The sequence below is a fragment of the Lottia gigantea genome, assembly GCF_000327385.1.
Source record: "Lottia gigantea unplaced genomic scaffold LOTGIsca_11, whole genome shotgun sequence".
Lineage (NCBI taxonomy): Eukaryota > Metazoa > Mollusca > Gastropoda > Lottiidae > Lottia > Lottia gigantea.
Genome location: NW_008707001.1, coordinates 4,231,927 through 4,246,957, shown reverse-complemented (window position 1 = coordinate 4,246,957; position 15,031 = coordinate 4,231,927). Strand labels below are relative to the sequence as shown.

The window sequence follows — 15,031 nt, the reverse complement described above, 5'->3', positions numbered from 1 at the left end:
AAACATGAACTATAAGATCTGTGAACATGTTAATATTTTGAAAAGGATTTCAAAAATATCTTGATCGACTATATCTCTTTATATCAATTCATTTTGATTTCCAGAGCAATATTTTTTTCAACTACCTTTCTACTACTAGGAAGATACAATAATGCTACAAGTATCAACATCTCACACAAAGAATGGCACCATAGTAAATGTACAGCCTTTAGATCTAGAAATATACCTGTACACAAGTTTCTTTTAAGAATGGGAGGTATTCTGTTGAAACGTCTTCAAGACAGTACATAGACCAGTCAAAGAAGTGCAGCCTTAAGTTGTATATGAAACATTTTTTATCTTTGTCTTTGAAGATGTGCTAAAAGAAACTAGGATATGTCAAGGATGACAGGGAAGAAAAATACCTGGGTTGCCAACATAATGATGAAGATGTTATGTCTATAGACTGTATGACAACTGGTACATTGTGTTTTATCATTCCTGTACCACACAGACTCACAATCTAGACTTAAAGGCATTGTCTACATCAAACAAAAACTTCAGGTAAAATTTGAGGAAAACAAAGTCTGAATTTTCTACAGTCTGACAACCAAAAATAGTTAGTTGTGGACAGATCTCGGCCAGATGTAAGTCAGAAATGGTTGAATTCTTGTTAGAAATGAGAAATACTATTCAATATATTTACTCAATAAGTCCAAATTAAAAATTAAATTAAAATTCAAGATTCCAGATCTTTAAGTCTGTCAAACAATCTCCCAAAGAAGGTTGATTTTCAGATCTGCATTTGTTGATAATAAAACTTGGGGTTATTTTCAGACATTCAGCTGATAATTATTTAAAATGCTAGTAACATGGGTTCAATGAGAGTCAGAAAGAAACTCCAAGCCAACAAGTCTTGAGAAAGCTATCAGAGACTGGGTAAGAGTACACCAGTTTCAGACAAAATTCTCTTAAAAGAAATGCACTTGTAGTTATATAAAGAAATATGATATAAGAGAAATAAGCTATGGTTGGTGGGAATATTAATAATATCAAAGAGCTAGAAGGTATATTATATCATACATAAATAACCTTGTATCTAATATCTAGTACATCTATAATCCCTGCCTTTCTTCCTTCCTGCTGTACAGACTGGAATTTTTTTAATCTCCACCCTCTATATTCAAACATTCTGATATAAAAATCTTTTAACAATTCTGATGATTGGACCCAAAAAAGAAATATTGATGAATATATATATATTTCTTGATTACTTATAACGTCATTTTCAGAGACTGATTAGGGCCCTGAATTAGAACTATCCAAATTCACATTACTTCAAAAATATCTTGTCTTTTCTACCATGTCTCAAAACAAAACAACTAGTATTTTTAACTTTCAAACACAGTTAAGTCTGGACACAAATGGATTTGAAGGCTCAAAGTTAAAAATTCCTAAACTAAAGCATGATTGATCTCCGAAAATAGCGAAACCTGGCCTTTAAAAGGAAATAAATATAGTATATCAGTGTTACCTAATTACACTATTAACATGTACTGTAATAAGTTTAATCTTATATTTGCCTGGTGCACTATAAATATAATACCTCAAGGGACATTTTTCATAATAACATTGTCATAATAATTCCATTCAGAACATGTTCATTAAACTGATACGTTGTTTTGGAACCACAAAATCTGGCCGAGATCAATATGGTTTAAAAACTGGCAGTGATTAAGAAATCCTGACGCAGTAATTTGACAAGAGGAGATCATAATAAAGCAATTTAAAATACTGAGAGAAGACTAATTACATGGTCTAGAATGGAAGGAAGTAAGATAACACAATAACACCACTGGAATAACAAATGTTAAAATAATAGAGGTGTTCTCACTTAGTAGTACTCAGGGTAATCAATGTAATAAGCGATGTAGTGGTCAAATTATCATCTCAGAGGGTTGAATAGAAATATTTTCAGATCAGCAAAAAACAATAGATTGAATTAAATCACCTACTGAAGAAACTAGATTTGAATTCAATCTGAATACATATTCATTCAATGAGCAGTTTTCTAGAAATGTGACTAAGGTAAACAGTGGTATAAAATCAGAGTAATAGGATACAGTAGTCTAATAATCATCCAACTATACTCTTATACTCTATACAATTTTCTGATTGTAAATGTTACAATAGATTGAATTAAATCACCTAATGAAGAAACTAGATTTGAATTCAATCAGAATACAGCTCCATTCAGTGAGCAGTTTTCAAGATGTGATTTGGGATTAAAGTCATATAGAAGTCTAGTGATATATCATAGTAAAGGACTGAACAATTTTAACTTCCATTAGCAACAATCTTCTAACATTAAAATACCAATCTAACCAAAAAAAAGTTACAACTGCTGAATAAATCTCAACATTTTCCAAACTTTGATCAAGATTAACAGAACCAGTAATAAATCTTGAAACCAACCAAAATCATTTCAGCAGATTATATCAAAGTCCTTTCAACTGAATTAGAGATGAACTCTCAGATTTTCATTCTGAGTAGAAACTGGGCAATACCATTATTTAGAGGAATATGTAGCTTTAAAATGAAGGAGATATAACTTGAATTAATTGATTGATTTAAGAATGATTGAAGTACTGTCCAGACTAATCCAATAAAAGATGAAGATCATTCAGACTAACCTCTATAGAACACTAATGAGCATCTTCACCAACAAAATCTATATTCTGCACAAATTTTGTGATTTAGTACTAGAGTCATTGCAAGGTCATGTTTTTTATCTTTGACCTAAACTTCATAAGTAACATAATCAGGTTATTTGATTAAATTGAATAATGATACCAGGATATGCCAATTTAGATCTCAATCTTTAATAAACTTCATAAGTAAAATAATCACTACCTAGTCAATTTGAATAATTATATGCCTATTTAGATCTTTATCCTTTACTTTATATGTAACGAGACAGTTAATTGGTCAATCTTATGGTTGGTTGGTAGATGACAAGTGAACGATCTCTTCCAGCTGATGCTGATATCACAAACTAGGTAGTTTTTTGGGTCAAACTCATGGAGTGGTATAGTCATGATGAGAACATTGGCTGTTGCAGCAAAGACTCATGAAACCTGTGCAGTGGCAAAGCTCTGACAAGACTGAAGACTAATTAGAGGTTTTAGTAATATTGTTCACCTATTTGACCCCAGGTGACCTTTAATTACCATCTGAGTACCATCTCTAGACTACCAGCTTGAAGTCATCAGGGTATCTTTTTCTATCTTTAACTTTCTCACTGATCATTATCAGGTTTTCAGCAACATTCTCTCAAAGTTAATATTTCAAACTGATACAACTCTTACTCAGTACCTTACTACGTGGTAGAACCATAAAATATAACTCTCCATACATACCATGTGAAAAGTCTAGCTTGTTTTGTCCTATTTATTTATCATGGCAACTATTTGGGAATGTAATTTTTTTTTATCAATTTAACTTGATAATGAATAATAATTAGCACAAAAATATTGAATTGAAAACTAGCTTGAGACATGATAATGCCAAGATCAAATGAAAAGTATAAAAAATTTCACCTGAACAAACATGTACTGACTAACCATGTATCTTGTAACCTTCCTTCAGTAATCTTATCTAATAATAACTATCCCACATGCTAATTACTATAATAGACATAGCATGATAAGATGGTACATCATAAGTTCTTATAGACAAGACAAGCCTTCCTGTATACTAAAAAAATCAACTAAATTTTGGTAAAATTTCAAGAAAAATCTCCTAAACATTGTTGGCTATTACCAAGTTCTTGACTCTTATATCCAGATTCAGGCTTGATAATCAATATCCATCAAAGCTGAGGACAGTTCTTTAATATGAAAAGTGCCATAACTGAAGTTTTTATCTTATGTCTAATTTCTAACATGTATAATTATATTACATAGTAACTGGTAGAACCAAGACAAAACCTTAAAAAAGTTGTATCAGTTGTGTGTTCTAAATCTCAAAACCTATCATAACATTTGTATAAAGTTGTATCATTAGCGTATATTGATATAGACAGCCAAGATTCTTAGTGATAAAATATTGACAGATGATGAAAGGGGTAAAATTTAATCAATCAATCCAGATTGACTAAGATTGACCTATGGTCACCTATTATAGGGTGGACCAGTAACTTGATCCAATTAATCACCTTTATTATTACTTTCTCTCATCTTATTAACTTATACTTTATCAAAGAGATACAGTCCTATTATTACTTGCCACGGTTGTTAAACATTATCAAAGAGATACAGTCCTATTATTACTTGCCACGGTTGTTAAACATTATCAAAGAGATACAGTCCTATTATTACTTGCCACGGTTGTTATACATTATCAAAGAGATACAGTCCTATTATTACTTGCCACGGTTGTTATACATAATCAAAGAGATACAGTCCTATTATTACTTGCCACGGTTGTTATACATTATCAAAGAGATACAGTCCTATTATTACTTGCCACGGTTGTTATACATAATCAAAGAGATACAGTCCTATTATTACTTGCCACGGTTGTTATACATTATCAAAGAGATACAGTCCTATTATTACTTGCCACGTTTGTTATACATTATCAAAGAGATACAGTCCTATTATTACTTGCCACGTTTGTTATACATTATCAAAGAGATACAGTCCTATTATTACTTGCCACGTTTGTTATACATTATCAAAGAGATACAGTCCTATTATTACTTGCCACGGTTGTTATACATAATCAAAGAGATACAGTCCTATTATTACTTGCCACGGTTGTTATACATTATCAAAGAGATACAGTCCTATTATTACTTGCCACGTTTGTTATACATTATCAAAGAGATACAGTCCTATTATTACTTGCCACGTTTGTTATACATTATCAAAGAGATACAGTCCTATTATTACTTGCCACGTTTGTTATACATTATCAAAGAGATACAGTCCTATTATTACTTGCCACGTTTGTTATACATTATCAAAGAGATACAGTCCTATTATTACTTGCCACGGTTGTTAAACATTATCAAAGAGATACAGTCCTATTATTACTTGCCATGGTTGTTAAACATTATCAAAGAGATACAGTCCTATTATTACTTGCTACGGTTGTTATACATTATCAAAGAGATACAGTCCTATTATTACTTGCTACGGTTGTTATACATTATCAAAGAGATACAGTCCTATTATTACTTGCCATGGTTGTTAAACATTATCAAAGAGATACAGTCCTATTATTACTTGCCACGTTTGTTATACATTATCAAAGAGATACAGTCCTATTATTACTTGCCACGGTTGTTATACATTATCAAAGAGATACAGTCCTATTATTACTTGCCATGGTTGTTATACATTATCAAAGAGATACAGTCCTATTATTACTTGCTACGGTTGTTATACATTATCAAAGAGATACAGTCCTATTATTACTTGCCACGTTTGTTATACATTATCAAAGAGATACAGTCCTATTATTACTTGCCATGGTTGTTATACATTATCAAAGTGATACAGTCCTATTATTACTTGCCACGGTTGTTATACTTTATCAAAGAGATACAGTCCTATTATTACATGCCACGGCTGTTAAAATCCAGTATATCAAAGGGATATATCCTATATTATTCACTATACCTGGAACCACTGTTGGAACCTGGAACCTTCAAGCTTTCTTTTACGACTTTAAAAAAGAAAATCAACATACAGTTTGTCTACGATATAAGGAAAACATACTGCTTAGTTGGCAAAAGGAACAACTGTTGGATTTTGAGACTTTTCCTGAAGTAAGGTTTTTTTTTTAAAAAAAGTCATGCTTATAACTAGAATGAAGCTCTGTCAGCTGGTAAAGAGGAAAATTAGACAACACTATCACTTTAACTCATCAAATATTAACATTCTTTCTTCCCTTCTTATTAACTTATACAAACAATATCATCTTGATAACATTCGCATCTACCCAAGATAACACAGAGACAATTTTCTTCAGATTAATATATAATGGACTGAACAACGACATACTCAAGAACTTGATTTTTGTGAATTGATAATTTATATGAAAGAAGTTCTCTTCTTGTGACCTTGGCCAGTGCTTCTATAACTCCCAACCAAAAAATGTGACATAAATTTTGATAATGCACAAGTTTATATTCAGATAGAAAATAGTCAAGCCTATCTTTAAATTCCAAAGATTTTGTGTCAGCTGCCAGGCAAATTTACTTTTATAATTGGACAATGTAATACAAATGTGATCAAGAAGCAGCTGATTTCTTATCCTTTCTTATACCAGTACATAAAGTAATCCATATATAGCTGAAAAGAAACCAGATCTAAATGCCTCTGGAAATTATTTAGCTCATGAGACAAAACTGTACATAGCAAAAGTAGAACTTGTAGTCTTGCAACATCTATACTAAACGTTTGGTGACTGCTTACAAATGGAATAAAAATCTGAGTAATGTTTTTGTCAATGGTAGATTAGATCCCCTTTCATTTACTCCCTGAAACAATTGCTTTGCATTTCTGAATTATTAGTTTATCTTGTAAATCTCTCCAGAAGTATGTAATTTCCTATCCTACTTGTGACCTAGGCAAGTGCATCTTTAAGAAAGTATCTCTTATACCAAAATTCTATTGCAAAACATTTTTGATTTGAGCTGTTTCATAATTTACAGAATCTAGTTTGATGTAAGTGGTTTAAAAACAAAATGTAATTGAAATTAAGAAAGCACAGGGGGAGTGGAAAATTCAGTAACATCAGTTAGGTTTGATCATTTGGTTTCAACTCGAATCAAAGGTGTTTATTATAAGAAATGAAAAGGTGGAATATTTTGATTATAGTATGTAAGTTGTAAGATCTTTACTCTATATAATAACAGATGGTATAGAATATAGCAGACATTAATTACATTACTAACTCTCTATACCTCATATACTACCATCTCTACTCTATATACCACATCATATATATACTCACTAAGTATATTTTGACATGTAAAATTCTCTAAATTATTTTACTACTGCCAAATTCTCATGTAGCTGTCTTATACATTACTTCCAGTGGCCATGAGAAACTGATTTTGCTTATATCTGCAGATTATTTGGCTCATTAAGAACTAAAAACATGGTAGTGTTGAGAGAAAACATACAACAGTGTCCAATTTATGACCTACTTTTTGCATAATAGTCAAGATAAGGATCTAGAGCTGACTGTGGACGGTCTAGGATATACAGAGTATGCATTGAGGGAAATTTTGCTTAAACAGCCTATTATCCTTATCATTTCCAGTTCCCTAATGGTGAGATCAGTTATATTGGCAGTGTGCATCACACATTTATTGCCCAATCTTAAATATCAATATCCATGCTTTTATCATGTCAGCCCCTTTAAGGAACCCATCAATCCTATTTCAGAGAATGTTAGAATACAAGCTGTATATACCTTTTTGGGATCCATATTGAATTTCTTCTTTCCGATTGAAATCTGCTTGGCTTTTGGGTCTGGTTTGCTGAAAAAAAAAAAAAACAATTCAATACCATGAACAGCATAGAAAAAAAAAACAACATTTAAACCTATCACCAATCTGAGACTAACTTTTTTCTTTTCACGTCTTGCGTGTCATGATTTTTGTAACTGTAAAATATTTTCATTCTTGGTTTCTCACTCCTATTCAGTGAGTTACTTATTTTCTTTGAGTCAATTCCTAAAATAGGACACTAACTTTCCCTCCGCCGCTTCTTAATTTTTCTTGTGAAATTATTTCAATTATTTAAGTACAAAATATCAAAGCCTGAATGTCAAGTCAGTATAATGCCATCTCTATAAAGTTGTTTTTCTGGGTCTTTTTTGTCTTCAGGAGATTCTGCAGGATTGACATTTCAAAAGAGCAACTTTTTCTGTTTGCTTACATAACCTTTGGCTAAAGAAACATCATAAATGATAAATTTGAATTAAAGCAGAATAAAATGTATCAATATCAAAGTGGGTTCAAAGTTAACAGAATTTCTTTAAGATTTCAACTATTACATCTTCAAGTTTTTATCACAGCAATTATAAAAGTAAATACGCAAGTTCAGAAGTTAAAATTAGCAGTAAGAAGTCTGTAAGAGCTATACTAACAAGAAGCCAATTTGGAGAAAAAATATCTCCAAGATAAATGAGACCATTTCCGTTCTTTTATCTTGAAGAGTTCAGAATATACGTCATAGCTCCAGATTAACGTTACAAAGTTTACTATAGAAAATTGGCTTATAATCTGCCTAAAATATCAAATGTTTAAAGAAATCTGATAAGAAGAACTCATCAAGTCGACTTGGAGAGTAAATTTAGATCTGATATAGGCCAGGTGATTCAATACTTAGATAAATTTCAGTACTAAAACTATAAAATAAAGTACCAATTAAATATTTTATTTCATCTTTTCTTTAAAAACTGTGTTGTAAGCCACAATTATGGACTGTTGCCATGACTTATAGTAGAAATTTGTCTAAAAAAAATCTCATCTCTTTCAAATTTTCCTATAATCCCATCAAAACTGCAATCTCTTTTGCGTTCACGAAAATTATCATGTGGGCACATAAAAAGAACCAGTATAAAAAGTCCTCTTAAATTAATCTAAGACTAGAGAAAGTGGTTGATTTGTAAATTTCAGAGGGTACAAATGTTCAAGAATGATAGTTTGCATAAATAAACCAAGTAGTAACGTCAACGATCCGAACTGCAAAACAAAATCAGAAATCCAAAACAACATTTTGACGATATATTGATAGCAGCAAATAAACTTTTCATATGAGCAAGGAAGTATATGAATCATAAGTGAGTCAATATTTCATAATGAAAAGTGGTATCAGGTGTCTGGGAGAGCAAGCATACCCTGCCTGACGCCACACCGGTCATAGCTGCTCAACATACAAAACAAATAGGAATGCAACAAAAAAAAGAAATGGTGACTTGACTGACGAATTTGTCTTCAGTTGGGTGACATAAACCAGTTTGAATCCCAAATTTTAACAATAGGAGGCTCAAAATGGTGCTATAGAAAAGAATTAAGACTACTGTTACATAAAATATTCATGATAGTACACCTATAATCTAGTAAGCTATCTCATTTATTCCATACCATGTTTTTTATAGTAGATAGTGTTTTTTATTGTCTCTTGCCTTTCATCACTACCTGGTACAACCAAGATACTCTTACTCTTCCCTTTCACACTTTTATTCTTCAGATGTTTCAATAGAAACATAAATAGGGTTAAATGTCATTGCCAAACAGTGTGGTCTAGTTTTCCACATGAATAGATTAGACAAAATACATGATCATATTACTGTATGTATAGAATGAAAATTTGATACAGGTATTTACAAACTGTATCAATTTTACCCTTTTGTACAAGGGTGAAAAAATTATATCCCCTAAATGGCTGAATATACCGGTACTTCTTTGTAAAGGTTTAATGGTCCACCTAAAAGCAGATAATCATTATTCCAGGGTAAGATTGTTCATTTCTTCAGAGGAGATGTTTCTCGTCTATGTATGTGCCCTTAGCATACTTATCATAAATAAATTTTACTTGCACCATTCTGATTTCCCTTTCAATATCTTTGGTTCTTGAAATTTAAGAACTGTACTTGATTATGAGGTCACTATTATTTGGAATGAACTGAATTTGCGATAGCTTCTAATAGAATAACATTGATATAAACTCACAAATATAAGATAGAAATCAGAATGGTGAAAATACTCATTAAAACATTTAAAAATCATCCTTGAATCCCTACAACAAGAACTAAAGACCACAGTTTGAAACCTCATTATCTTTATTAAGTAATGCAGATCAAAGGCTTAATGTCTTTCTGAATTGAACATTTAAAAAATATTTTTTATGTCGAGTGTTTTTTCTTATTATGGGGAGTTTTTATTATCTAGCTTGTGTTTTTGGTAAATTCATCATGACATTTTATAAGCATGGTATCACAAGTTAAAATCTTAGAATTGTTGTAATGGATACAAAATGCCATGAAGATAGAAATCTGAGAACAGCATACCACCCCTGGGAGAATTTACCAATATTGTTCAACCTATCTTATACCTCCTGACTTAATCCATTTATTTTACATGTTTACTATCAAAAATATTGATAATAGAAAATACCAGGAATCAATCTATGCCAATATATTTCTTTCAACTTATTGGATACTTTACAAAGTACCATACAAACCTTAGAGAGATTATAGAAAAGTTTTCTAAGTGTATCAGAGACTCTGACAGCAATGATTCCAATGTTAGTAAACAGGCATATGGTTTTTGCAATTCAACTTTAAAATGTGATTTATGACGTCATTATCTAACAAGCTGCTAATAATAGTTATTAAGAGCCATTGCGATAATGACGTCATAAAAGTTCAGTTTTAGTGGAATTGCAGTAACCGCAGATGTCTGACTGAAAATCAAAAAGGTGTATATTGCTATGTGTGTCCCCAATATACATAGTTTAAAAAACCTGTTAAGCTTATTGACATTTGTTGTAGATAACTTTTTTAGTTAAATAGTAACTATTACTACGAGAGACCTTTTTCATTAAAGCAAGGAAATTTTTAGCAAGAAATGAAAACACATTCAGATGACCATGATTGAATACCTCTCTTGCATAAACGAGAGCTTTAAGTGCTGTGCTAACCGATACTAGATCTGAATGCTGCAAGATTTGGACTAACATTACAAAAAGTCTTTTTCTTTAGAGCTATGCAAGGATATGTTAAGTGTTTGCAAGAAATAGACACCATAAGGTGACTAGGAGATTAAATGTTACTCGGTTCATTAATAATTACCTCATTTTTTATCCTATTCATTGTCTACTACACAACAAATAAATATCACTAATAAATCACAGCTAGTATTCCACACTTTATACATAGAGTACAGTCACTAATTATATTCCATAAATTGTGACAACACTTCAGGATTTTACTGTAAGTTGATTTCAGCAATATTCCACTACACTAATCCAGTATTTCCTTTAGACCTCGGAAATTCTAATCAAGAAACAGAGCTGGAGTTCAGAATTTCTACAGCAATAACCCAGTCTGTTGGGAAGTCAACTATAATTCTCCAAAAAAAGTACTGTATCAATTCTTTAAAAAACCTACGATGCTAATCCAGACAAGGGAATTCTGACAGAAACTTGCTCAGGTCTTCTAAAACGTTTATAAAAATTCTGAATATTGGCTTATCAATTTACCACAATAATCCACCAGATCTGTAGAGAAGTCTGAAAGCACCTGCCAATTTACCACAATAATCCAAGAAATGGACTGAGATCAGAGAAACTTAAGACAGAAATCCTTTTACTACTCCATTTCACCTTTACTATAAAGTCCAGTGTGGTATCCAAATAACAATATCAAGATTTATTACAATAGGTATTGATAAACTTTTAGTCCATTATACACTGTCTTTACCTCCTATTACAAAACTCTTTTACATATATTCACAATGGGTCTTATAATACCCACTATATAACATATCTCTCTCAGGTCCACGTTACACAGTCATATTTAAACTACATGGAATTCTTCATTGACAGAATGATAGTAAAAAGAAACTCTAACCCTGCCTGCCACTCTAGAAGCATAAATGTCAAGATAAAACACACATAAGTTCAACTTCTAGCTAGCAACCCACCATTGATAAAGTCAAGTGAAATGAAATCCTATACTCTCTATTATAAGCATGTTTTATACATACACTAACTACTGTAAATACTTTTATGGATTAACCTTTTCACTACTTCCATATACTTTATAGAGACTATATCTTAAATATCATCTATTTAATATTAATTCCAAGATTTTCATTAATTACTTTTAATCCAAATTCAAATCCCAATATTTTGAAAATAGAAGAAATCACTAGTAATTCAATAACTAACTTCCGTAAAACAATATAGAATTAAATATGGTACTTCATACACTAAGTAAGTCTTAATGGAATAAAGTCATCATTAAATGAATCATAAATATACATATTTCATCATAGATAATATCAAACTTCACTCATTGGCTGGTTACAAACTCTCTCAATATACTTCACTGTTCCTGCTACTCTAGACCATGTTACTATTTTTAGAATCAGCCAGGAGTGTCAGTTCATCATGTTAAAAGTGAGAAAAAGGTGATTCCTAGTTTTTTAGATCAAAGATATTACACCTGTGTTGAGATCTTTAATCTTACAAACAAATTTCATCTACACCTTCCTCAAGATGTTTAGTTCTCATAATAGTCCCAAGTCCAAAGTCAAATAAATCAATATCTAAATTATTATTTGATTCTAAACAACAACAGATGTGACACAATAAAGTCAGAATAAATAGAAGAAAATATCAAAACAACTTAATAGGTTCTTACCACTCTTAAATTGATGCTAACTGTTTATCAACTAGGTTTTAAATAAAAGAAAATTAAGTTGAATACTCTGTTTTTCACAATATACCATAATTATCACCTTCAAATGATATTCAACAATTTTCTATTTTAAAATTCGTTATATTAAATGTTTCAATAATATGAAAGAAAGAGAAACTAAGTACATAAGCATATGAGTCGAGCTCACAGAACTGGTAATAAAAGATAATGGAAACAACCCAAAATATCAAATCTTAGATTACATTTACTTGTTATAGATCATTTCACTTACAAGTGCTCAATACTACATTTTTGAGACTGACAAGTAACAACGTGTATCATATAATTCATCATGGCAAATCAAACCTAATTGAATAAAGGGTTCAAGAAAAGACTAATTAATATCCTAGAATTCCAAATCATTGAAAAAAGTTTACAGATCATCTTGTGACTTTAAATCAAGCACTCACTATGCATTAATTACTTAATCCGTTTATATTATCAAAGCAGTGCATAGAATCTATGTATTTAGAATTGTAATTTTCCATACTTTTTAAGGGAATTAAATAGCAATAAGTCTGAAACCTCTCTTAAAATAATAACCAACAGAACCAGAACTATAATACCTCCAGGCAATTATACAAACTACACAAATGTTCAAAGAGAATTAAACAGAAACTAAATCAGATTAAAAATATCACATTTCAATCGAACATTCAGATCAGCTCTTGCAGAAAAAGGGCAAACTGACCTTGTCTTTCATTATGTCAACATGATATTCCAATAATCATTTTGTAACGTTAATGGTTCTATTCAATAATATGAGTGAAGTGTGAAGTGTAAATGAAAAGACAAAATGTCAAAAGACAAGAAATGTCATTGCTTATTCAATAATTCTGTGGTCATGTAGGATTAACACTGTGTTTCTTGTCACCAGTACTATATTGTACAAAATACAATCTTTGGGCAAAGAATTCGATGACAATGGTTCATATACATTATTTTGTCCATTGAATAACCCTTTGATGAGGAAAAATTCCAAAAAGGAACAGTTATATGCAGTTTTGTAAAGGTAATCCATTCACTCCTAAATAATATATATTTTTTCAGGATGAGAGTTGACAGAAGAAGAATTGAAGAAATCAGGTTTTGTATGTCCTAGATTTTTGTAATGTAATTTGTAGTATCTAACATTTAATCCTTCTTAAATTTCAAAATCTTCTGGCAATGGTGACATCATGAATTTGTACATAATTATGGTTATTTGGCCAGCAGGAATTTACACTTTAAATGTACAAGAACTATTCTCATAAAACAATGGTGTACTAATCAAATGAAAGCATGTGTAAAGAACTTTATAATGTCAATGATGGTTGTCAAATATAACAGGGTCACTATTTCTAATCATGTCAGCAATTATGAAATATATAAATAAACTTACTTTTCATCTTCTATGTCCATAGCCTCCAATTCAGATGTCACCTCTTCAATCTCACGACGAAGTTCCTAGATAAATAGATAGAAAATTCCACGTTTAATTAACTCAATCTCAATTTCAATACTTTAGTAACAGAAAAATGCCCAATTAAGTCTAAATATTGAATATATTGTTTTCAAGTCAGACTAATATTAATGGTCAGACTTTGAATTCAATGAGTGTTCTTAATACAAAAGACAAAGGAAGATTCACATTGAAGTCTATCAAGATATGAAAATATTTAATATTGCTTTTCATGTCTTGTAGTTCATATGTCTCAGAATGAAAATTAAGGACAAAGGTAGCATACCTGAATCTCATCTATAAGCTGTTTCTTTTTATCTCTTATACTGTTTAGTAAGGTCCTTTCATTTGAAGGAAGATCTGAAAAAATAAGGAGAAAGAGATGAATTTTAGTTCATGAAAATTAACTACGGTACCAGCTATTGATTTAATATCCTTCTTGAATCCTCTTCATTCCTTAATTCTCTGGAAAGGAATAGGAAGAACGTTGACACTTGGTTAATTATCAAAAGCAAAAACAAAAGAAGTTTCTTTCCTAGATCTTAATAACATATTATCTCTAAGCTTATGCTCTCAACGTTTAATACTAGGCTGCCTATTGTCATTAACGATTAACGAGGAGTGGACATTGGCTGCACTATATGAGACTATCAGATCATCTGATAAGGGATAGTTTGTTCACCAAAAAAAGTAGAACTTTTGTATATGTTGAAATTTGAGGAAAAATGTGACTGAAAGTGTAGTCAACAACAATTTGAAGTTTAGGTTTACAATTAGATCAGGGGATTGTATTTTGCACCACTGGCTTTCAGTGCACTGAATTGATTGAATCAAAAAGAGAGCCTGTCCGCCTTGGTTTGGGAAAACTAAACTGGCGAATCTTGATTGAAGGGATATCAAAACGACATACTAATTAACTCTATGACATGCTATAATAGGTTACACAAGGTAACTATGTAGCACTTCCTATAAATCTGAAATGGGTGTTGTCATAACTTTTTGTTTTCATTTTGAAGGCCTAAATTTTTTTTCTATTTTGGCTGATAAATATTTCTGTGTACCTTCTTCATTGAAACCACCATCTTGATTAGTTTCCACCAT

At 31.0% G+C, this 15,031-nt stretch overlaps 2 protein-coding genes across 2 annotated transcripts in view; both read right to left on the bottom strand.

The window, feature by feature from the left end:
• Window positions 1-7,524, bottom strand: part of LOTGIDRAFT_109918 (hypothetical protein) — a gene marked incomplete at both ends in the record, with an annotated part of 22,371 nt that extends 14,847 nt beyond the window's left edge. Inside the window, one exon of the mRNA XM_009047286.1 lies at window positions 7,471-7,524. Coding sequence (XP_009045534.1) covers window positions 7,471-7,524 — 54 coding nt within the window. The remainder of the gene's footprint in view (window positions 1-7,470) is intronic.
• Window positions 7,402-15,031, bottom strand: LOTGIDRAFT_156661 (hypothetical protein; the record flags this gene model as incomplete). Its single annotated transcript, XM_009047285.1, has 4 exons — window positions 7,402-7,537; window positions 13,871-13,935; window positions 14,217-14,290; window positions 14,992-15,031. 4 exons carry the CDS (start codon window positions 15,029-15,031, stop codon window positions 7,402-7,404), a joined length of 315 nt encoding a protein of 104 aa, XP_009045533.1.